At 35.5% G+C, this 26887-nt stretch overlaps 1 protein-coding gene across 1 annotated transcript in view; it reads left to right on the forward strand.

The window, feature by feature from the left end:
• The window catches only part of LOC134527760 (E3 ubiquitin-protein ligase TRIM23-like), a 135531-nt gene that overhangs the window by 81184 nt on the left and 27460 nt on the right, over positions 1–26887 (forward strand). Inside the window, exons 8-9 of the mRNA XM_063360693.1 lie at positions 3413–3652; positions 22813–22938. Coding sequence (XP_063216763.1) covers positions 3413–3652; positions 22813–22938 — 366 coding nt within the window. The remainder of the gene's footprint in view (positions 1–3412; positions 3653–22812; positions 22939–26887) is intronic.

Below are 26887 nucleotides of genomic sequence, written 5' to 3' on the forward strand. Positions count from 1 at the left end.
CTTCTCGAGTGGACCATGAAATGCGTGCTGCAAATCTGCCTATATCGGGGCCTATGATGAAGCAAAAAGCCAATTACATCACACTACGATTAGGAATAGACGACTTCAAGTGTAGTTGTGGTTGGTTGCAATGCTTCAAAGACCACAATAACTTAGTCTCCAAAAGTGTGTGTGGTGAGTCTGCAGCAGTTGACAAGAAACATGCAGGAGGTTGGTTGGAATCTGTGAAGCCATTACTTGATCAATACAGCCCTGAGGACATTTATAATATTGATGAGATTGGAGTGTTTTATAACCTTTTGCCCAACAGAGGAGAGAAATGTCATGGGGGGGAAAAACAGCAAAGAGTGTGTAACGTTACTTTTGTGCTGTAACCAAGATGGAACCAAGAAACTTAGCCCACTTGTTGTGGGTAAATTTCTCAAACCCAGATGCTTCAAAAATATCAATCACATGCCATGTGACTATGAAGCAAACTCGTCTGCTTGGGTAACAATAAAATTTTTTCAAGCATGGCTAATCCAACTGGATCGAAAGATGGCCTGTGCAAACAAAAAGATTTTGCTTATGCTTGATAGGTGTGCTGCACCGTCTTTCTTCAGCCTCTGGATCAGGGCATTATTCAGAGTTTTAAACAAAAGTACAAAGCACGCCTTGTTAGACATTTGGTTCGACAGCTTGAACTTCAAAGAAATGTCAACATGAAATGGAATGTGTTGGATGCAATTCACAATATCTCCATGGCATTGGATGAGGTGAGCACCACAACCATTTCCAATTACTTCAGGTAAGCTGGATTTGGTGAAAAAGAAGGTGATGTAGTTGGAGAAGAATATGAGGCAAGTATTGAAGGATGGCATCATCTTCAAGAACACTTTCAGTTCCAGGAGACGTTCAATGACTTCCTCCATGTAGACGACAATGTTGCAACATTTGCCTTGCCAACAAATGAAGATTTAATGTGTGCTGGTTCTTCTCAATCTGTCGCAGAAAATATAGAGATTGAAGAGGAAGAAAAAGAAGAGCACGTGTGTGTATTGCCCACAAAACAAAATGCCAGCAATGCATTAACTACACTAGAAAATCTGTTATCAAACATTGACGCAAGTAAAGAAACTCTGGCAGCATTTGACAAATTAAGCTCTGTTGTAATAAGTGCTTATAAGTCAAATATTGTTTAGACAAAAATTGACAGCTTTTTTAAACCCTCAGTATAATTATTGCAGCATTTATCCCATTTGTTTCTGTTGTAAGAGCATTACGTAATTCATGTATGTATATTGTGATGACTAAAAATCAAGAGCTTTTTCTAAATCACAGTACATAGTACTTAGGCCTGTACATAATTGCATCATTAACTTGTTTTGGTAATGGAAGTGTCTGTAACTTATGACCAAATATGTACATAATGTAAATAAATAAGTTTATTTTGTGAAATAATCTGATTTAGCAAACCTTATTTACTGTAAAAAAAATGGTTAACATTACATGCTGTATGTTAATATGTTCTCAAATTTAAAAAAAAAATCCCTTATCGTAATATTTATGCGAGTTCTTTTTTTCCGCTACGTACCTGGTTAGGTAATTTTTCTCGTAGGCATAAAATATGGTTAGTACAAATATCGTTATTACAAAGTGCAAATTTTTTGGTCCCCTCAGATTTGTATTAATGAGACTTGACTGTAGACAGGGAGTTTTTAATTGATGGAAAAATTTGGGATTAGTCAGGTAAATGAAATGGCTAGACAAAGGATCATCCTATTGCAATGTTGGTGTGCCAAGTATTTTTAATCAGAGCTGTATTTTTGTTTTTAGTAAGTGAAGCCAAATTCCATCTGTAAAGGTGCCTCATGTGCGATGTAAGAAACATCACTTTGTGCATTCTTTGACGGCTGCTTGTTACTGTTGAAATGTTGGAACACCTTTGTCACAACATTAAAGAATGTGGTAGTGTTAGGCCTGTGTTCAAATCAATTACGAATATGAAGAATGTGAATTATAATCTCAATAAATTAGTTTTTTCACATCATGTAACAAATACATTGGGAAAGAAAATTTAATGTGTAAAGTACTGGCTTTTGGGAAATTGGACAAATGATACTCAAGTGAAAGGTTGGTTAAGTTATCAGCTTTAATAAATACCGGTATGTAAAAGGTTTGTTAAAATATTTAATTTATGGAATAAGAAAATGTATTTTTAATTATGCAGCTAACCTAACGTAACCTAACCAACCAACCAACCAACCAACCAACCAACCAACCAACCAACCAAACCAACCTTTCATTTCTGTTCCTATTCGCCTTATTTTCCATAACCTACTACTCTACATATTAATCCAGAAAATTTTCAAGATTTACAAAATACAGTAAAATTCAATGCAATACATTTCACGAAAAACTATACCTATTCGAAAATTAGTAATTAAATGAGCTAATATTTATATATTTAAACCCTTTTTATTCACACATTTTCATTATTAATGGCAGCCAGGTAAATTGTATTTTAGTACAGGAATATTGTAAAACCAATTTCTGATAATTTAATTTGGAATCCAAAACCAATATTTACTTTTATTTTTAAAATATTTTTTGAAATACAATGTCTGTTTCATCATATATACCCATACATACAGCAAGCTACTACTGTCTCATATGTTAGATTGGTTGTGACTAGATTTATATTCAGCCGAAACTATGGCATTTATTTTTTTTAATGGACTTAGCATTGGAGTATCCTTGTTGTGTGGTGGTGTAGTCCATGGTTGCTGATGTTTAATTATTTTTTTTTTTCATTTCTGGTCCATGTAACAAAATGAATAAAAAATGTAAATACAAATTTTATATATATATGTGTGTGTGTGTGTGTGTGTGTGTGTGTGTGTATATATATATATATATATATATATATATATATATATATATATATATATATATATATATATATATAAAATATGAAAGGACACAATTTTTCTGTTACTATGTAGCGAGACAGTAGTGAAATAGTGGAAGAAGGAAAAAAAAACCTTTGAAAACTCTTTGGTTGTTTCAAACATAAAAAAATTGTATTTATATCGCACAAATGACTTAACAATGAACGTTGGTATACAAATAATTCATGAGGTATGCAATGTAAAATATTTGCAAGCAGATAAATATTTGTTATTTTGAAGTGTTAGTATTTGAGTTTAAATTGAATACAGTTTATTTTTCATATTCGAATATTCGCACAGGCCCAGTTAGTGCATTGTGCTATGGCTGTCTTAGGAAGTAGAGCATATGTTTTAGTCTTCAAAAACTATAAAAGTGCGGGATAAGTCAGGGAATTGGGTTTGAATGTTTTGCTGGACACCCTGAGTAAAAAATGTGCTTATTTTATATTGGCAGCCATACAATAGTGTCACGTTGAATGTAGGACAACCGGGTGCACATCGGGCCGAAGATGGAGATGCGGGTGGTGACGCTGGGGCTGGACGGGGCAGGCAAGACGAGCATCCTCTTCAAGCTGAAGCAGAACGAGTTCATGGCCGCCATCCCCACCATCGGCTTCAACGTGGAGATGGTGGAGTACCGCAACCTCAAGTTCACCATCTGGGACGTGGGCGGCCAGCCCAAGTTGCGGCCGCTGTGGAAGCACTACTACCTCAACACCCAGGTGACTGGTCTGCAGGTCATCTGCTAAGTCAACAATTTCAAACTAATTAATGTAACGGGTGTATCGCTTCTGGGAGGAGCCGGAATTAACCCCAAACTATGACTAAAAAAATGCCTAATTGACATGCACTTAATTATATCAAAGATTATCCACCTACGGAAAGATGGGAAAATCGATGCTTTTTATTATGCTACTAGTTCTACCCTAGCGCTCCAAGTTGTCACTCGCGGAACTAACAAAAAAAACCGGCGGCGGGAAATTTGAATGTGGACATATGTGTGTTCTATTTAAAATAAAAATTTTTTATGGAATTATTTCAACTAACATATTTACTTTGTCAGATGAATATCTTTTACAAAGGAAACTAAACAAGCAATTCTACAAGTATAACTACTTGTATAGTTATTTATATGAATATTTAACTGTAAAAGTTTTATTTCATCTAAAAGTATTGCTTTGTAACATAGTCTGTGTGGGAAATAAAAATACGTATATACACACATACATTTAATTAAATTTCTACATTTATAATATATACTCTTTTTAATTACAGTAAATAAACCTAATGAAAAAAAATATCAAATAAAAAAATTGTCACCTACTATTAGCTTACCTCATATAAAAAATTAAGATTTTGAATTAAAGCTTTACATTGAGGGCTTGATTTTAGCGCCTGTCCGCCTGCCCGGGACAGGCAAAATCTCGTCCGGGCAGGCAAAATAAAAAAGGCAACTGTCCGGTGGACAGGTGCAACTTGTGACACAGAGGTTATTCGCACGCACTAATACAGCAGAGGTGATTAATAACATTTATGCGACCACGACCGCAAATAAAACGTCTTTGACAATATCTATAAATAAACATTAATGGCTGCTCTTTTGTGACGGACGACTCTGGCTATTGTATACCGCGGGAAAAAAAGTAGGTTATGTACAAACCGTGCTGAAATCTGAATCATAATTCTTAAAATCTTACATTCACGTCATGATTCACGTAACATAGTCGTATTCGTATGCTAGAGATGCAAAACGTCTCACACCGATGATGTTTGTTTTTGTTGCCATGTTTTAATATTAATTTCGTTGCAGTGCAGCCAACAATTACGTAATTTACCGTTGTATACTTTCAAAATATAATTTTTTAAAATTATTGTCTTTATAAATCGCGACTTTACTAATTCCTTACTCTACGGAGTCTACTAAATTTGCAATGGATTTACTATTTGGAAAATTTTAACCGTGCTTATGATTTATTTATTTGTGTTATATCACAATAACATCGCAATCCATTATGCGTCGATTATATGGAAAAAGCAACAAATAGGTGTCGAAAATTATTTGACAATAAAATTTAAAAAACATTCTAACAATAAATGAACATAAAAATAGTTTTGCTTAGAATTAAATTAAACATAAAAATGAAATAAAACATGTTTCAAACAAAATTAAAACAACAAAAATATTTTGTTCTTAGAATGAAATTAAACATAATAATAAAATAAAAACATATTTAAAAAATAACTAAAACATCAAAGAAAATCTTTTTTATTAGCATGAAATTGAACCTAGCCGCAATTGTTATGGGCAAGTGTTAACATTTAAAATCTGCGACTTGTTTGTCGAGCCATTTCAGTAAATAATAAAAATAAACATTAAATAAAAACATTTTATGGCAGGAATCTCTGCTTCATATTTAAAAATAAAATCTTTTCCATTCACTTTGGTTGAATAGAGCTGCGCCTCTCACTTAATATTTGGCCCGATTTGGAAAAAGTCCTTTCAGATGGTACCGAGGTAGCCATCACTGATAAATATTTTTCAGCCAAGTTTGAGAGTTCGGGGTATAGAATTGCCCGCGCCTGCCACCTTTTCAAAGGACACTCGTTTCGAGGAATAATGCGTTCTTCTAGATATTGCCTCATGGTAATTATGCTGCTGCTAACTATAGAGTTCGAAGCAGACGCTGACGTTGCCAAAGCATCAAAATCTTTCCATATTGAGTCATTATCAGCGTCGGTGTCGCCAGTAGATATAGCTAACGTCGATTCGTTCTCGTTAGGTTCTATTGACTGCTTATGGAAGTTAAACTTGTTTTGCAGCTCAGTTTTCAATGCATCTTTGGCAGACTCATAACTTGATTCATCAAACCTAAATGCCAGCTTCTTAAAACGCGGGTCTAACAGTGCTGCTTTAGATAACACTGGGTGTCTAAAAAATTCTTGAATCTACTTTTAAATTCCATTATTATTTTATTTGCCAGTTTCTTTCCTGTATCTGTAATAATATTTGAATCCAAATTGTGAAAAATTCTAAGCATACTTTCTGTCAAAGCCAGGACCATTGAAACAGTCACTTTTTTTTCTGAAGACATTTCTTCAGTGAGTTGCTTGAATGGCTTCAGAATTTTTATTATTTCTGGCAGTGTCTGCCATTCGCCTTCCAATAGATTTTCTACCGGATTGTGTAGGATTCCAAGAGACGCTTCTAAAGGTTCTTGAAGTGAACAAATCCTCTCAATCATGTCCAGGGTACTGTTCCAACTGGTCACTACGTCCATTTTTAGCTTCAATGGTTTTTGATTAGGCCTCAGCTGCTCCTGCATTGCAATTAGTTTTTTGGTAGCTATTGGACTCTTGTGGAAATGTTCCACAATGGCTTTTATTTTTTTTATCAGCTCCCCGAGTCCACAGTCCTGGAGTCCTGCACGCACGACTAAATTAAGAGTGTGAGCGATACATGGCAAATGTTCATAATTTGTTAATCGTATAGCCGCCTTCATGTTCGCTGCATTATCTGTAACGCAGACAAATATTTTATTTTGTATGTTCCAATGGAAGAGCAACCTATACAGCTCATTTTTAATATATTCGGCCGTGTGTCGCTCATGACATTCAAAACATCCTAATAAAGCAGACTTCAACTCCCAATTTAATAAATAATGGGCTGTTACAGCTTGGTAAGAAGTTGTTGCTCTTGAAGTCCAGCCATCGGTGGTGATCGATACATATTTTGCACTCTCCAATTCTTCTTTTAATTTTTTTTGGACTTCTGAGAATTGAGCATCCAATAAAGTATTGATTAATATGTACCTTGAAGGCATTTTGTAACCGGGCTCTAAATAATTAATAAGATCTTTAAAACACGCATCTTCAACTACAGAAAAAGGCTGAAGGTCTTTAACTATCATTTTAAAAATTAAATCATTAATTTTCTTTTCTCTTACTACACATACTGGACGTTTAATAAAGGCACTTAACTTGGTCTGCTGCGAATTGGTTCCATTTGTTTTAATTACAGGATTAGTAGATTCTGTACTTGCTGATGTTGATGGTATAGGATCTTCCAGAACTGTTGCATCTGACACGGAGCATGGACTGATATTTTCATAGGTTGATCTGTGTTTTTTAATGAGATGCTTTTTCAAATTTGTAGCAGAGCCGCCTTTCACTGAATACAACGAATTACAAAGATCACATTTTGCCTTATCATCTTTAGTCTGCGTAAAAAAGTCCCACAGTTTACTTCTTTTCTTATCCATTGTAGCAGGTAAGTTGAACTGTAAAATAAAAAGAAATAAGTGTAAATAATATTAAATCGAATATAAACAATTAACAATATTTGATCATTAACAGCTTTTGTTAACCAAGAAACAATTAAATCTCATTAGAGTGGCTTTATAATAATATCTCTTTTAAGATAAGAACAAAAAAAGTGAAAATACGCGATAATAAAAAACAAAAACATACATACGTATTTCGAATTTGTAAAAAATACTTTCTTAAGTACATCGTTTCTGTTCCAATCTCAAACTTTGTCTCCACACACATATATCTTTAATAAACAAACATCGTTCTTTGTAACTTACGTTTTTAATTCACCGTGTATGCGTAAAACATACGATCAGCAAAGTTTCAAACACGCATCAACGTTACTTGCGTGAACTGAAACAGTGTAGGTACCGAACCGATACGACAGAAATGCGAGTAACGAAATGCATTCGTGTGTAACGTTTCGTTACTCGTTACTAGATGCCGCACCCGTTACTCAGTAACGAATACATACGGTTTGCTACAGCTCTACTCCAGATGCAGCTGACAGTGGCCGCAGTGACTGCGACTGCTTGAAAATTCGCCTGTCAACTGTTGCATCAAAAAATAAACATTACCTACTTGTTTACAGAGGACACGGTAATCTTTTACAGTTTATCTTGTCACAGCGATTGTTTAAGTATTTAATTAACTGCATTACACATTGTGGAAATTCATTACTGGTGCTTCAATACCACCAGAAAAGAAAAACGGACGAGGACAAGTCAGAATATAATGTTAAATATGACAAAATCGCCCGGTCCCGTACCTTTTTAACGTCTTGGTGTTCCGAGTTTCTTTGGCTTCGTTACGACACAGAAACAAAACAAATGTTTTGCAAAGTCTGCGAAACGCATTCAAAATCATCTGGATCAGTTTTTGTTACGGGCTGCTCAAGTCTGTAAAGACTGAAGTCTATAAAGACAGACTGGTGAAACTGTCTAAATGATGATACACTGTCTGCCCTCATGCGTGTTCAAATACAGTCACCTTCTGAAAGTGAGTTTGATCCAGCACCAGCAATAAATCTCTGGTATCATAATGTTCAGAGAAAACGTCGACCCTTTCAGCCTCCTTATCGAAGATGTTCAAGAGAGAATCAGCAAAGTAATTCGTGCAGTGACTCAGACAGAGACTCGTCTGAAAATGATGATTAAATAAGGATGTTAAGTGTGTGATAAAAATAGGTGCAAAATATAGCAAAAATCCTTTTTTCTCACTTTTTCAGCGACTTTGAAATTTTTTTTATTTGGGTAAAACAGCGGACAGGCAAATTGGATGGCGGACAGGCAAATTTTCGATTACACCTGTCCGTTGGGCAGGTTAAAATATTCCTTAAAATCTAGCCCTGTTTACATTAATTGTGGTGAAAAACAAATTTGTATTACTGGGTTATAACTAGGTAAAGGCAAATGGAAAACTATTTTACAAAATGAAAGCACTGATATAAATATACCAGTATCAAGTCCATTGTTTCTATGCCAGGCAAACAGATGAATCACAGGAATATGTTGTCAATGTATTGCATCTTCAAAATTGGACAAATTAAAAAATATAAGAACTATTTTTGAATCTTTATTATTTATTTACATCTTTATAATTTGCTAAAGGAAAGAAAATACAAAAGAAACAAATTTTACTGGCATACAAATGTACATCACTATGAAAAGTAATAATGAACTGTCAATGTCAAACATCAAATATATAATGCTAAGAATAATGAAATTATTCTAATAATTTGGTACAGAGAATGCAAATATAAGAAACAAATAAAAAAATTACAAGTTCATAAAAATAAAAATACTATAATTACACAATTACAAGTTTTAAACACGAATGGTAATTTAATAAGTAATAATTCAAAATTCTGAAAATGGAGTTCACAGTAACTTATGATGTCCCTTATTGTGTTTCCAATCCGGGGTCTTAAAATTCCCAATATTATCTTACCTTTATAACGTTTTACTTTTCTGTCCATATATCAACATGTTGTATAAAGCTTTTTAAGATTATGCCAACTGTGGTACAAACTATACTTTACTGTTCATTATACATTTTTGGATAGGTTTAACAGTGTTTACTTGCCCGTGTAATTCTAAATGACGGAAGTAGAATGGATAAAAATTTACACATGAAGCATTTAAACTAATAATGAAATTTTAAAATGTCATTTAGAAATAATGACTGTGACCCAAAGAATAGCCAATATTGTTTCCTATCAAAATGCTCAACTTTGGCTAGTTGGCACCCTCAGCGACTGCAACATCGTGGCAGGGACCGATAGGTGGCAACGTATACAGAAAACCTCATAATTACGTTCATTCTCTACTAAATCACCATTATACTTATCCCATTTGACAATGCTTCAGAGGAATAAAGTTTTAACATTCACATAAACCACAAAACCGATAAATTCACTGACACAACACCTGACAACAAAAATGGTGCTTATCAATCAACAACACTTGTATTGGTCAGGTAATTACCTACTGCAGTTATTGCAATGGTCTTACACACATACATTAGTGGATGAAAAGGAACAACAAACTGTTTTCAGATTTTTGTTATGCTGAAGCCGAACTTGTGAAGTGTTACCATGAAAGTTTTGCTACGTTACGTCACCTACATTTAGATTGTGATTAGAGTGTAATTTGCCTGTACTTTATATATTGTGTTTGTGGTTTTGCCATAATAATCTTCGGAGCTGTTTGGGATTTTGAATCATATAAGTGACAGTTGCAATACTTTGTTCATTTGCTCACATGGGTGTTAATGGTTGTGGCTTGCTGGGAGAAAAAACTTTTCAGGGTTCAGTGCAGGTTCGTCTTCTTGCACCACAGCCAACTTCTTTTTCCAAGTAGCATTGTCCTGATCCTGTTGTCGCCGCCATTCTGTACAATTGCTGTAACATGATCCTGTGTTCTCCAAACATAATTAGGAATATAGTGTACAAGAGACTAGTTTATAAAATACAGGGACTTAGATGTTCGTGCATTTTGGCCAGAACCAAATCGGTTTTCTACCATAATTAGTTTTCTGTGCCTCGGTCATTTGTGCATGTTTAACACCACAATTTACTCGTACTTCATAATCCTCTCCACTATTACTTTCTTTAGTATCCTATTTAAAAATTTGAGAACACCTAATTCGGAATATCTTAAGGAACATTAGCTGTTCAGCATCTTTAAATAATCATATAAGAGACACAAAAAATTAAATATCAATCCTTGTGAACAGTGTTTAAGTTTATTGGATACAGTACTATAATGTTCAAAATATTAAATAATAACAAAGTAAAATAAGATAAGACTTGAAATGCAAAACCTCCATCAACTCTAAATTACTTTGTGAGAACCGTAACTAATAAAAATAATATCATTAACGTAAACCATGTGTTTTTGTCAGCTGGTGGTAGCAGAAAGGATTGTAAGGATTTAGTACTTGTTTTAGACAACACTAAACTTTGGTCAACACATAATATATGTTTGGAATTGCTAAAACATTACAAATGTGGCTTTTCTAAAAATAAATAAAATTTTAAAATGGCATTTTGAAATTAAGACTTTAACCCAAACAAGAATGCCATTTTTGGCCAACATTGTTTTCCTATCACAATGCCAAAGCATTTAAAATGTAGCTGACTTAACCTAACCAACCTTTCACTTCATAGTAGTTTCACTTGATAGTAAGAACACATTCAAACTAGTGATGTGCGAGTCTCGGCATCATCGAGAACGAGTCGAGACAGAAATTTTCTCGATCTCGTCTCGAGATAATTTTTTTGGCTTGGAATTTTCGAGAATTTTGTAAAAAAGAAATAGGTTAGGTAATATAATATATTGAGGCAGCATTTTGCGTTGCGTGTTGAAATAATTAACATATCTTCAACATAACGTAGATCGAATAAAATAAAATATACTTGTTACGATAGTATACACGATATATTATTAAAAAGTTAAAAACCAACAAACAATGAATTGTGCTGTGATTATCACATTAAATTACAGAAGAAAATGATTATTTTCCATTAATAAAACCAACATTAAAGTTAAAAATAAATCAATATCAAGTAGCAACGTAAAACGGTACGGTAAAAAATAAAAATATAAACATGACTGCAGAATTCTTCCGCGATTGCATTTTGTTTTATGGCCTTAGGTTATACACACGGCCAGCAGTATATAACAAGCAACATGATGTTTAAATTGCGGTCCGTATCGATAGTGACATATCGATAGTGGTGAATGTTCAGACTTTCATGATCAAGTACCGTCCATGGCTCAAGGAAACTGTATAGACTATGGAGTCAATAACGTATGTTTACATACGACAGTAGGCAAATAAACTGTTAAGTGAGTGTAAAGGTAAAGTTGTAATTGCAAACCGAAAACAAGTAAAGTTGAGTGCGATGGAGGAAAGTGTTAGTGGTGTGGTGTAAACAGTCAACCGTTTACAGGTTGATTTCATTATCTTATGTTTATGGTAAATTAATTATTATATTTAAATATGTATTTGTATTATAGGTTGTACCTGCAATTACACTAATATGGATAGCTAAGGCCAGCCAGTATGTTTAGTCTTTGGAAATTGCAGCAGTTTAATAATTTATTGTCTTCATTTAATTATTCTTTGGACGCCTATTCCTTTTTCTGCAAGCTTTACATGAGTTAAACACAGGTTTAATTACCGTACATTGGATTTTACTACAACTGCTGAGTATTTCTTCCTGCTAGTTGTGAGCTCGCTGGTTGCTACAACAATCCGGGGAAGTTGAGGTTGAAGAAGAAAGGAATAGAGAGGATTCCAAGACGCCATGTTCGAGAGAAGACGTTTCTCTTGCGATGTGTCGCCAAAAACCTGGTGCCCGCAAAGGAAACAAGAAGATCGTGTCCGCTACGATAGTTAGATACTACAGTGTAAACGGAGTATTCAGATAGGAGAATTCTGAGTTCATCTACCTCAGAATACAGGGTATACGCCTTAACACGACATACGAGGCGTTTCGCGAGTGCTTCCAGCATCGCGACTTCTACATCTGATTCCTGCCATCTCGTGGTGAGAACTTTCCTTGTACCACGTTTTTCAGGACCATTTTGGTGTCGCCGATCCAGCCAACGAGTCGTAGCCTACGGCAGTCGTAGTGGATTAGAACTCTATTGCAGCGTCCCTTTCTACAAGTTCCTGCAACCATCCACAAATCTACCCAGAAGTCCTGAATGGCCGAAGAACCTGCCCTACCACAAATTGAGCTAGTACCGGTAGTTGCAAACCTTGAGAATTCAGTAATGATGGTGTAGTATCGAAACTGGACCCGAATCCATTCATGTCTGGCTATCAGTATTTGGTAGGTTATTTATAAGCTGGTACAACGTTAGTATAATCTGAACCTAATCTTGCTAGTCAACTTATTCAGATCAATAATTTTCAGTTCAAGTGTTGTACATATCTATGTGTTGAAATTTTAATATCAATTATAATATTACAATACAATTAATGCCATTCGATATTGCTTTAATTATTAAATGTTAACAGTTTTGGTATTAATCGTACACGAGTACAGCCAACCACCATACTTTGCCAGCCATTTAACATACATTACCCTTAACATACACTACACCGTAATATCATCTGTAATTACTCAAATATAAGTAACTGTGACGTGTTAACTGTGTCAAACACAGTTGTAATAGTCATAGACAGAGACACACTTTCGCGCCACAGTGGATAAAAAAGAACGGAAAATGGCCACAATATGGAACTTTTATTTAAAAAAGAAAGAAGGTGGCGAATGTAATTTGTGTAAAAACATTATTAAAACGCCTTCATGCTCGACAAGTGGACTTTTGCGGCACTTGAAACAACATCCAGCCGCTGAAAAAGAATTCAACAAAATAACTGCTGAAGAAAAGAAGACTTCTAGTCGACAACTTTCAATGTTTGAGTGTGTTGCAAAAAAACAGAAGCTTTGCATCAGCGATGTGAGGAAAAATCAAATAGACAAAAAAATTGCTATCATGATGGCTTGTGATTTTCAACCTTACAGCATGGTGGATGACCATGGCTTCAGAGGTCTAATCAACGAATTAAAACCTAGCTACGAGATTCCTTCGCGAACAACATTTTCAAGGACGGTTATACCACAGTTGTATCAAGAGGAAAGAACCAAACTGGCTGATGAAATTAGTACAGATGCCATCAATGGTCTGGAGTCGCTTTCTTTCACTACCGATACATGGTCATCTAGGAGACATGAAAGCTACATTTCGCTTACATGCCATTACCTAACAGAAGAGTTCAAATTAAAATGCCATATTCTTGGCAATTACCACTTTCCAGGCTCACATACTGCAGATGCAGTACATGCAAAGTTTGTAGGGGCAATGGAAGAATGGAATTTGCCAACTGATCAAGTCCCAGTTTATGCCATAACAGACAATGCAAAAATCCGTAAATGTGCCATAAGGAAAACCTTATTTCATCATGTTCAGTGTTTTGCACATACACTACAGTTGGCACTGCACGATGCAAAAAATGAACATGATATTACAGCACTTTTGGCAAAAGGACGAGCTATTGTTGGCCATTATCGACAACGTAATGTTGCTCGTGAGAGGCTGCATGCACTTCAAGTGAAGCTAAACAAACCTGTTCACGAGCTACTGCCAATGGTGCCAACCAGATGGAATAGTGAATACACCATGCTGTCACGTCTTGTTGAGCAGCAGGTGCCCATTTCTGCTGATTTAGGAGAGAGCATGGCAGTGGAGAACTTCACCTCTAGTGAGTGGAAACTAGCTGCTAGCATTGCACATATTTTGCAACCAATAGATGAGGCCACAACCGAGTTATGTTACTCAAAGTTCCCAACACTGTCATCAAAAATCCCATTGATATATGGAATTGAAGCAATGCTTACAAACTATGTCCAAACAGACCAATGCAAATCTGGTACTGAATTTGCTAAATCACTGCAAAGAGATTTAAAATCAAGATTTCCTTCATATTCTTGTGTGAAAGAAGATCTTCTTTCAATGGCGCTTGACCCTAGATTCAAGACTGTGATATTGCAAGACCATGAAAAGTTGTTGTGCACGAAATACATCACTTCACATCAGCAACCTGAAAATGATTATCGTCCTGAACCAGAACTGGAGCAGGTGAGTGAAGCTAAAGAGACTTGCTCACTGTGGTCAAGTTTTGAAGTGTTGAAGAAGACATCACAATCATCAGTTAAGACTAAATCATCAAGTCTGGAGGAAGAACTAAAAATATATTTACGTGAAGATGTAATTCCAAGGAACGGTGACCCGCTTACCTGGTGGAAAAACAACAAGATACGCTTTCCAGCTCTGGCTAAAGTAGCAAGAAGGTATCTGGCAATACCAGCTACACAAGTTGAAAGCGAACGACTATTTAGTACTGCTGGAAACACTGTGAGCATTAGGCGTGACAATTTGTTGGCTGAAAATGTTGAACAGCTGGTGTTTTTAAATAGCTGCTTTAGACCTTAAATTAGGCTAGCCACTAGAGTGTTCTTTCTTTGTAAACTAATGTTTCATTCATCGTCTTTTGTGGATACTTGATAAAATTATTGAATAGTTATGTATGTTTATCAGATTATTGAGTTTTACTTTTTTGGATCATATTTTCCTGTTACTAAAGTACAGATTTCTCGATCTCGACTCGATTCTCGAGAATTTTTAAATTGCTTTCTCGATCTCGTCTCGAATTCAAAAAAGTCTTTCTCGCACGTGCTTAATTCAAACTGAGCTCATTATGTACGTGTTTTCTAATGTAACATATTACCAGAAGATGTACCAAAACACATTACACAATTTAACATATGGTGATATTTGAATTATGCTGATGTTCAGAACATTAGCCACAGAAATATTCCTATCCTCAAGAATAAAATTTGCAATGCAAGCAATGTTTTTATAGCTAACAAATGTGACTAGGAAGACTCACTTGTGTAGCAAAATTTTTAATTTCCTAGCTTTTCCATTGTGATCACTAACACTTCTAGTAATTTCTTGGTTTCTCTTTTTACACCACAATGGAAGTTTTTTTTTTAAAACTCCATCACAAATTCTGTCCCACAATTTTTCACCATGTTCCTTACAGTTTTCTTGGAGCTATACAAAATTGATGTGCTACTTGATAATATTAACAACTATTTCTTTTACGTCATCTCTGTGAGCAACTATGGGCAACAAATCATCAACTAAATTTACAGCTTTTGCAACAGTTTCCACCAACTGTTCTGATGAATATGTCAAACCACGTTTATGCTCTGAATACTCCCTAAAATTAATTGCAGAATGTATGTACTCAAGAGGCTCTGTTGTACACAGAGAATTTTTGCAGTTGCTACATTGGTTTCCGATTAGTAGTTTACTAGCAATAAAACCACTCGCATATGACACTGATAAAATACCAACTCCTGCTACAATTTCATCATCCTTATCCTGACTTTTCTCTAACATATCTGCAATAGGTGCAGATACATTTAATGATTTGCAGTAACTGAACTTCCTTGATTAGCTGTCTTCCTCACTGGCTAGTGAATCTAAATCATTTTGACTGTATACAATCTATGTCATATATTCACCGAAATTCAATTTGGTGTACAATGCACAATTCATTCTGAAATTAATTTAGTTCATCAACTGAAGGATACTGCTTGGATGCCCAATTCTTCCTTAAAAATTGACTAGCCAATTAGAGTAGCTATAAAAATTTACAATATTTCTAAAAAAATGTTAAAACAGAGTTCACAGGTGTTTTTTCGTGTGGAAAACTTTCTTTGCTTTAAAGTAGGGCATTTGTGAGCAATATACAGTAGAACCTCGTTTCTACATATTTCAAGGGACCAGGAAAAAATATGTAAAATGCGGAAATATGTAAAATGAGGGAAATGCTAAAAAAATAAAAATTATTGTTATTTAAATGTGATGCAAACAATTAGAAGCAGATGGTAAACATAAAACAAAATCAAATGTCAGATATTTAAAAGTTTTACACAATAATTAGCTCTTCAGTATCTCAGATGATTAAACAGAGATTTTGACCATTAACCTAAACCAAATTTTTATATACAAAAAAGGTTTATATACAATACAAATAACCAACATTATCAAGTTTGATAAAAGTAGTAAGCACATAGCCGTATATACAACCCAAATGTTCTGCACTATTATTACAAATATATTATCATACTTAGAGTTTCTTGAAAAAATCTGAAATTTGTGACTGTTTTGAATGGAGTCTGCACAAGTTCTCAATGTCCACTTCAAGTTTTTTCAGAGCTGGGAGTAGGGTTTCAGTGTTACTAAAACTAGAAACAAATCTTTTTAGTGTTGAAACTGCACGAGTTGCTTCTGCCTGCGTTGGAACTGGTTAATCTTCTTCTTCTTCTTCTTCTTCTTCTTCTTCTTCTTCTTCTTCGCTGTCTTGACATTCACCAGAAGCATTTTCTGCCAGATGGTTATCCACAATGTCATTCAGGTTTTCAGTCTCTGTCGTCACTATGTCATCATCTACTTGTACAAAGTCACCGAATGAGACACCAGCTTTGAGATTCGCCACATCTTCATCAAGTTTTTCATTACCAGGTAACTCTTCAACACCAGTCACTCCAGAGGAAAAGAAACCAGCTTTCTTGAAACAGTTAGCTATAGTTAGGGATAGGAATTTTTCACTGTTTTCAAGAGGCAAAAAGTGGTGCTTTCAAATCAAAAAGTTGGTACTTTCCGACACAAAAATCGGTGTTTTCAAAAAGATGTTTAATGACTTTTACCAGTGATTATAAACAAACTTTTCTTTATTTTAACATTATATGCACTACATTAAGTTATCAGAGCACTATTTGCTATAATCCTATAAAATAAGTGAAAAGTTAATAACAAAAACAGAAGCTAAGCAATGAAATATCTTATTTACAAAAATTTAATGTCAAAAGCATAATCATTAGCAGGAACAATTTCTTCCAAACTTAGACTTGATTATCGAGGACTAGGTCTCAAAATAAATTTCACTAAACAATTCCAAGTTGTCTTGTTTTAAGCGGTGGCGTTGATGGCTGAGAATATTTTTGTAGTTAGAGAAGAATCTCTCACAGTCTACATTTGCACCAAATTGACTGCAAGGAAGCACGAGCAAAGTCAGAGTTGTTAACTGACACAGCCATAAGAACAGAAACAATGTCAACAGTTGCACTTTCACTCAATTTTTTCTTGACAAGAAACTGTAATTCTTTATAACCTTGAAGTACTGTACTTTCACTAAGGTTTGCAAACAAAACCAGTTTCTTTAATTTCTTGCTTAGATCAGGTGTTACATTTGTCAGCAAAATTTCTGAAGGATCGAAAACACTTAGTTGCTCATATAAATAATGAGCTGGATCACTTGCCTTTAATGAAATAAGTTTTATATGAGAATGTGAAGCAGCTCTAGCTAATGCTGATGTAATTTTTGCTTTGGTGACAGTTTTTTCACAAGAGTTCAAAATTACTTTTGTTTCTTGTGGTAAGCTTCCAGTAGAAGAGAGCTGCAGAACTTGCTCCACTTTACGGAGTTCACCAACCAGCAGGTGACTACAAGGGTAATTAGAACCCTCTAGCTTTTTTATCAGTTTAGTTGCATCCTTACATGTCTCTTTCACAAAAACTGCCTGAATCTTCACACTTTGAAGATCTCCTGCTGATGCTGTTGCAAAGAATTCTACACCAGCATTGTTGACACCGACTATTTCACTGCTTGTTAGAAACTCAACAACAGCGTCAAAGTTGTCAGCAAGGTAGCACACAGATACGTACCAGGACGACCATGTAGTGAGCACTGGCATGGGAAAAAGTGGGATGCCTTGGCCTGGATGCCTCTCATCTAGAAACTGTCGAAACAAATGCTTCCTCTTGCGCGTGTTCAAAAAAGATGATTTCACTTTAGCAACAGTCTGCTGAAGTTCAGGCAAATGTTTGCCAAGCTCATTTATGACTAAGTTGAGCCCAACATTGGACAACAACAACATGATCAGCCATTATTTCTTTAAAAGTATCAAAACACTTTACCATATACTTTGCCGAATCTGACACCAGAGCTAGAATACTGTCAAAGTCTACATTGTACATTTTCAATGTATCCAAAATTGCCTTCGAACAATTTTTCGCGTTGGCAGTTTCAAGCGTATGAACATTTCCAACAATAATTTCAGTCTTGTCTGAGCCTTCTATTATCATGAAGAGAACAACAAAAATGCAGCTGCCTCTAGCGTCAGTTGTTTCATCGCAGAGTATTGCTACTTGTTTCCCCTTGATTTTCTCCCTCAGTGTATTCTCTCTTTCTTGTTTCACTGCTGGGAGGTACTTTTCTTTTAAGACTTTAACACATGGGATGTCTTGAGCACCTGCAATAAAATACCTCTATTAGATCCTGTGTTAGCAGCGGTATAACAAAAAGTTTAATTTTCTAAGATAGCATATTTACCTTGAACCAATTTGTTCATTACAGTAAAAGACAAATAACAGTTAGGCCCCTAATTCATTTCCTCCAACCAAACTACAGTCATTAATTTAAGAATGATTAATGAAATATGCTAACCATGAGAGATTACTAAAACAATTTAACCAAAACCAGAATTGCCACAGCTGACTCTCAAAAATGCTAGCAGTCATCCAAGCTTTCAAGTTGAAAGAGTACTTCGTAGGCAGTGTTTTAACATTTCTAAAACATCTGGGGGTCTTGCTTTTGCCAATAACAAATGGTGGCAGCTTTTCACTACCATTTGCATTTGTAGCGAGAAGAACAGTTAGTCGTAACTTACTGTGTTTTCCTCCATGGCAGCGTTCTCCTTTAAAACTTAGCGTTTTGCTTGGCATCACACCATAAAAAAGGCCAGTTTCGTCTGCATTAAAAACATCCTTTGGTGCATAGTCAGAGAGATGATGTTGTAGCTGCTCCGTTTTCCAAGTTTCAACTGTTTGTGTGTTGACACTTCTACTTTCCCCACAGATTGTATTGAACACAACATTATATATTTTGTTCTTTAAACCTACAAATCCACCCGTTGTAAGCAGTAAAATCTTTTATACCTAACCTATCAGCTATTTGCCGGGCCTTCTCACGAAGTATCACTCCATTGATGGGGATGTTTGCTGATCTGGTTTCAGTGAACCATTTTTTTAAGATCTCTTCAAGCTTCTCGAAATTCGATGCTCGTACATACTTTCTCTTATTCGCTGTCGTTGCCCCACACTTAACTGAGTTTTCTTCAACTGTCTTGCGGTTTTTAAAATCGTGTTCAATGTTGAGCATGAAATATTAAGTTCGTTGGCAAGAGAAACTTGAGTTCCCACGTGCGCATCATAATGTCTTAAAATGTCCAATTTCTCTATGATTGTGAGAGTTTTTCTAGTAACACTTTTTCCGGACATTGTTAATAATCCCGTGTCAGCATACAATTTAATTTCGAGTTTAAACGAAACAATTAATTAACACAAACACACTCACTTTAAAACCGTAACTATTTTTATTAAATATAAAAACGTATCATTTTTGTTACCATTATAGAAATTCAATGCTGCCAACTGTTCCCACGATAATTGTTGTGGTAAAACAAACATCGCCGAACATGCACGAAGACGCCATATTTACAAGAAATCGATACGTTGCTTTTAAAGTTATTTTTAATAAAAGCATAGTAATCAACTGTATTTTTATGTAAAGACCCATTCCTACAACTTATTTTTTATGCATTATTCATTACAGTTCAAAGGGGATAGAGTAATATGTACTTAATTTTCACGTTCACGTCACCAAAGTTTATATTCCTGGCCGTATGGTTCAACAGGGCTAGTGGCACAAAAAAAATGTTTACAATGGCCAACGAAGCTGCCGTGACCAAGAAAACTTGCAATTAACATAAATAAATAAACGAAGTAGGTACTCGCTGTTAGCTTTCAACTTTTATTGTTCCTTCGAAATTTTTCTGATAGTTTGCTATTAAATGCAGCGCTTTTGCAACGTAATTTGCGGGAAATGCTTTCCCATAAAACGGGAAAATAATGCATTAATACTATAGGAAACGTGACGGTGCAAGTAAAAAAATATGTTAATCACGGGAATTCGTAAATCCCGGGTACGTAAAAAGAAGGTTCTACTGTACCTTGATCTTGTTTAGTTAATTTATAATATAAAAATATTATATTTAGAAAATTACAAAGATGACTATGAACAAAACTTGAACATCAGAGATACAGAACCAAACTTAAAAGTTAAATAAAATTTATTCAAATAAATTATTAGAGATAACATTCAGAAAAAAAACTCAGACGGGAAGGAAAACATGGGTAGAAAAAATAGTATTCTTTTCCGTTGTCTTTTTGTTAGGTGTTCGTGTTTGCGAATGGAGGGGAAGAGAAGTGGGTACAGAACAGCAGTCTTGTCCCCTCTCTGAGTAATTAAGTGTTTTTTATGCACCAGTAAGCTGAGACATGGTACTGAAGACAAATATATGTATTGCCACCCATATTCAAGGGTGTACAGTGAAAATTTTAGATTTTTATATCCAAAACTATAGATACAACCCATGCTCAGGAATGACCCTTCTGTTGGTAGATACGGTAACTGATCAGCGTGAAATATCGGCGAGCATAATTCCCATCGTGACGATCGGTAAGATGACAATATTGGCCGATTACTTAATTGGAAATAGGTATTGGGCCAGTTCTAATAATTATCATAACTTGCGTAGCTCCTATGTACTGTTAAGTAATTACAGTATTTCCCTAAGAATAATTCTGTGATTTTTACCAAAACTGTGGAAACTGAAAGTAAGGGTAGAATTATAATTGTAAACTTGTGTTTTGCTATCGGGAACAGCTTTACGACACCTGGCTCTCTGACCCCTGTTGCGAGTGATTCCCTGTCGTGATGAGAGCGCCGGCCAGCCTAAAACTCAGGGAGTAAACGTTATCTCACCTTGTGGCTTACAACAGGGGGCCAGGACAACAGTGACCCCTTGAGCTGTCGGCCACTCGTGACGCCACTTAGTTCGATCTATGTATGTCTGTAGTTCTGTCGATGTCGTTAAGGCACTGGCTTCTAAACGGCAAACCAATCACGAGTCGCTAGTGGCAAAGCGCGGAGCGGCGCTCAGATGCGTCCGTCGTGGATGACAGGCGAGCTACAACTGCCTCGCCGTACCATCGCATGGCGAGCGGGAAGCGGGGGAGGGGGACGCATGAGATGCGTGAGAGATCATATGCGGTCCGGGTCCGATTACACTGTTATTTATCACACCAGCCGCCGCGCTCGGGTGCGCTCACCACTCAAAAGCACTATTTTTACACTCATGCCCAGACCAGACGGCTATGGGCAATAGCGGGTCTAGGGACCAGGATAGACACGACAGCTATCATCAAGCTTAGTTGAAAAACTACAGGCTCTGCCTTTTAAATGTGTCACATCACTAATACCACCTTAGACAGCTGTACAATTACCGTCTCCTGAACTTTCACTTGATTGAAGAACTACACGTTCTGTCTGTAAACTGCATCAACCATGCCACTTTAGTCCAAGATTTCTTGAACCTCTGCACAGGCTTGACAGATGAGTGATGCAGGAGGGAGAGGGTGTGAATGGAAATTGTCGTTGCATTCTTTCTGCTTCTCTTCACTGTGGCTGCTTGGGAAGGCAACCCCATCCTCCTCTTTCACCCTCCCAGATGACCAGACCACTGTGTATCAATACATTCTTTTCTTTATAAACAGCCACTGCTTTTAAACTAGCCATGAAACACTTTTTTTTTCCGTTCTAATTGTGACACCAGAAAGGGTGTAGAAAATGAAATAAAATTGATAATTTAAATTTTTTCTAAGTACTATGTACTTCAATTGCAGTTAACAATCCATCATGTATTTTTCATAAAATCCTAATAGAAATTTACCCCAAGCATTTTGATTATGAGTCACATTATATATGGTATCCGGTGACAAAAATTGTAACGAAACGGACAGTGCAAGAGATTTACGGGAATGGCTCTTAAATAATAAGTAGGGACAAGATTATATGGTGGATTGCAATAAAGCTGAAATAACACCGAAATGCAACAAAAAAAATTCATTACATTAATCAGCATATTTAGTCAAAACTCAACTCAGATTTAAAAAAAAAATCATCTTCTAATATACTAGATTCAATGACTGTAAATTATTTAGCATGGAATTGTACCAAAATGTATGTACTAAATAGATTGGAATTTTTTTTTACCACATTAGTACATTTTTCAAATGCACATATACTTGCTGATTTATTTGTATTAGTCCTAGTAATTAGAGATGCATATTACAAATTATTATATTGTAAAAGTGTATCGTGTATCAGTCAAAATAACACTGTTTGCGTAAAGTATCATTAAACAAGTAAGTGTTATAATTGTTGAAAATGAATAAATAGAGTTCATAAAAAATAAAACCATAAAAACTTGTCTCTAAAAATAAGAAATAAGCAGCTCTGCATGCAAGACAGCCTTAACCATATGTGTCATGCACGTCACATCGCTTGTTCAATGTTCCAGGCGGTGGTGTTTGTGATCGACTCGAGTGATCAGGAGCGATTGCCAGAGGCTCACAGCGAGCTCGCAAAGCTCATGTCTGAGAAGGAGCTGAAGGATGCCACCTTCCTCATTCTGGCAAACAAACAGGTGAGTTGTTACTGTCACAACTGTAGACTCATGATGAAGGCCTACATAAGGAAGCTCACAATTTTAGGACCACAAATTCTCTTGCTAAATAGTAACTTGTGACCACGGAACTGTCTCCTCACAAGTTCCGCTTTCCACAGTGAGAATTACGTGCATAGCACACCTGTTGTTAGGATCCTCCACAGTGAGAATTACGTGCATAGCACATGTGTTGATAGGATCCCCAAAATTCTTTAAAAAAATTACACTAGAGTCCCGTTATAGCGAGGTGTCACAGTTCCGGGTTTGATCCTCGCTATAACCGTGTCCTCGCTATAACCGAATTGGACAAATTTTGGCCCCCAAAAAATAAAAATTAACCGAAAATAGCATAAAAATTGTGTTTAAACCTGTATAATTGGAAAATAACAGGTTATATTAACGAAATCTTAATTTCTGTGAGTAGATGTGTGAATTCTCTTTAAAACGATACCCCATAAGTACGGATGCGATCACCGATTGCGTCAAAATAACCAGAATACCCTACCACGCCACGTAAGTATAGCATCTCAGTCCGCGGCCGATGCAGCATTGTCCTCTGTGGCATTGTCCTGCTAACTATTGTCGACGCGGGCTGTCTGCTGGCGGCCATGTTGGTTCGGTATGTTGCTAACAGGTGGTGCTAGTGTAGCGCGACGATTTAATTCCTTACGAAAAAGCAGGAGTGCGGCTGCGGCAACGCACGTACACCTCAAACGAAATAGTCGCTGGAAAACTATACTTTTTTCATTTAAAGAAACCTGTCAACTTTTTTAGAAAATAAATTTGGGTTTAAACTCAAACCATCACCACCCCTTTCCCGGACAGATACCCCAATAACTGACCGAAACAAAAATTACAAGAAAACTGTCCTAGCGATTCGGAAATAAATACGGTAGTGCCTACTAGAGGTGTAAAAGTAACGAAAAAATGCGTACCCGTATGTATTCGTTAGTATAACAAATAGTACTCGTTACTATCGTTACGTTACTCGTTACTTCTGATAGTACCGCATAACATGCTATGTTATGTTGCAGCAACGAATCCAGACTTTTGTGTACGCGTACAGTATGACATCGCGTAAATAATAATAAATAGAATATAAACAATTAACAATATTTGATAATTAATAGTTTTTGTTAACCAAGAAACAATTAAACCTCATTAGAGCGGCTTTATAATATTATCTCTTTTAAGATAACAACAAAAAAAAACGTGAAAATACGCGATTATAAAAACAAAAACATACATATTTCTAATTTGTAAAAAAATACTTTCTTACGTTGTTTCTGTTCCAATCTCAAACTTTGTCTACACACGGCACAGATAACTAATGGAAGTTTCATAAAAGAAAGAAAGGATGGGATTCTATTTTTAAAGCCACACACTTAGGTGGCGACTGCAAGGCTGAAGAATGTGACAGGCGTCAAAGGCAAGATGTCTAGTGGCGAGCGAGAGGGGTGGAGATAAAGCAGACAAATAACAAAAGCGCGCTTCAAGCGATCACGCCGTAAATTCCTCAAAAATACCTCGTTATAGCCGTGTTTTCGCTATTACCGTGCTCGCTATAACGAGATTCTACTGTACTTAATTCACCTGTTATTTTTTTTTTGAAATGTAAATATTTTTGTGGAAACACAAAGTATGGTCCGAAATTAGCTGTTTACATGAATTGATCGACGCCATTTCTGAAAAAATCATGCGGTACACCATAGTTTTGTAAAACAGAAAAAAATGTAGATATCTCGAACATAGTATTTTTCCTACCACGTTAATGGTATGGGGAAATGTGTTGTTACGTACTTTTTCCCACCTGTCCCCATTTGTTTATGTTTACATAAGTTGTTAATACAACATCTAAAAACTGTGCCGGAAATTAGGCGCCATTAGCCCCAGGCAGGAGCAGACGCCTCGGGCGAGTCGATCCCTATTTGTTTCAGACACCCCTCAACAGGTAGTGTTATAATCGGCCAGTGCTACCAACTTCGAGATATAGAATTTAGAGTTTTTTGTGATTCCCACACTGAGAACTTCAGAACCTTTCGGTCCGGACGTCCAAATCTTCCCCCCCCCCCCCCACCCACCTTTTGTTTCAGCTATACCTTTTAATTACGAGACGCGGCCCTTCCACGGACACTTCGTGACGCGATTCCAGACGGACTGTTTAAGATTATCGGCGGATCGGCGAGACGTACTACAAGACTTCTGTCCGGTCGTAACCGACGATGTAGTCAATTAGACAAAGGATACTATCCCTATTAATTCTTTAAGTAGTTTAGTCCGTCTATTCAGTACTCAGCATAGTAGTTATTTCTTTTAATTAATTTTTTTTTGAAATGATGGAAACGTCCGCACCTCCCACGTATCCGCGATCTTCAGATCCGGACTTGCAATGAAGTCATTAGAGATAGAGAAACTTATTCAAACAGACAATAGGGTTTTGGATTGTAACTTCTATGATCTATGTTATGAAACTAGTCAAGAATGCACCTGAAGTAAGTTAAGAACCATGTATAACCATAATCAGAAAGCCACACCCGTTCAAACCAGGTTCTTTCCATTTCAATACTTAACAATAGAGGCAAAAATGCAAAGGGGTATTTTCAATAACAAATAACAACGTAGTCTGAGAAGTAGACTTTAATAAAAAAAACTATATATATTATATATATATATATACAATACATGAAATTTTTAACTGACTCTCTATGCAGGTGTTCTTGAGATTTTTGCTGGAAAAAAAAACAAAACAATGATTTTTAACTTGTTTCAGGTCCATTATGACATGTATGTGAGATTTTTAAACATGTAGATACTGAGTTGTTACATTATTTATTTTTAAATTAACATGCAAACTGAAAATTAAAAAGTTTCTGAAGCCAATGATATATTTCAAAACTGATAGCATCTTAAAAGGGACAAATTGGTATTGCAACCTATGAATTTTTTTTTCAAACTTATTAAGCAGGAATACTTCTTCACTGGGAATTTCTTAACATGCTATTTACATTCCTAATAATCAATTTAATGGTGTCTGGTTAAATCAAAGAGGCCCATGACATTGTATAATAACACATTTTAAGCAAAGTTTTAAAAGAAAACTTATATTTATCATTAAAATCCTAATGATTTTCTAATAAATGTCTGTGTGAACAGTGCCTGTGATGTTGCATTACAATTAAGCCCATGTTTTTAAGAATACTCTAAAATTTCTAGTAATTTTTTGAGCCGATTCTCAATATTATCCTTTGTAGTGCACATTTTATGTTTATTTTCATTATTTAAATTGCTACCACTAAATAACTATACACATGTAATCTAATAAATATCATTAAATGTGTTTCCTTTATTGTCATATAATGGATGGAATTAGGTTTTGTCAAACTCTCCAAATCAAACATAATTTGTTACTACTATAATTTAGCATAAGAAAAACTAATTTAAATAGAAATACCAATGATGCTTATGCTTAGTACAACACAACTCGAAGACTTGTACCTTCTCTGCGGGAAAGGATAAAATTTATTTCAATTATTTTGCGCTGTAATCCCAGCCCACCAATAACATGAAGGCCAGATTGCAGAAATAACTTTGTTAAACGAAATGGCAATTAATGAAACCGCTGTCTAATTATATGTGTAGGCCTAGTGCATTCACTTACAATAAATTACATTTATGACAAGCCAGATATAATAGAAGGCTTTATTAAATTTCCATTAATAGTAATACGTAGGCCTACAACATACAATAAGTACTACATAGTGCAGAAAATAATAAAAATAATTACTTAACCAGCAGAATTGTAAATTATTTGAAATTAAACACTTCAATATTTATATTAAAATAAACACAACACAATTTATGTGTTGTGCACAGTAAATAAACATAAATTACCCTTAACTACATATAGGTTATGAAATATATTTAATTA

Source organism: Bacillus rossius, chromosome 1 (assembly GCF_032445375.1).
Source record: "Bacillus rossius redtenbacheri isolate Brsri chromosome 1, Brsri_v3, whole genome shotgun sequence".
Taxonomy (NCBI): domain Eukaryota; kingdom Metazoa; phylum Arthropoda; class Insecta; order Phasmatodea; family Bacillidae; genus Bacillus; species Bacillus rossius.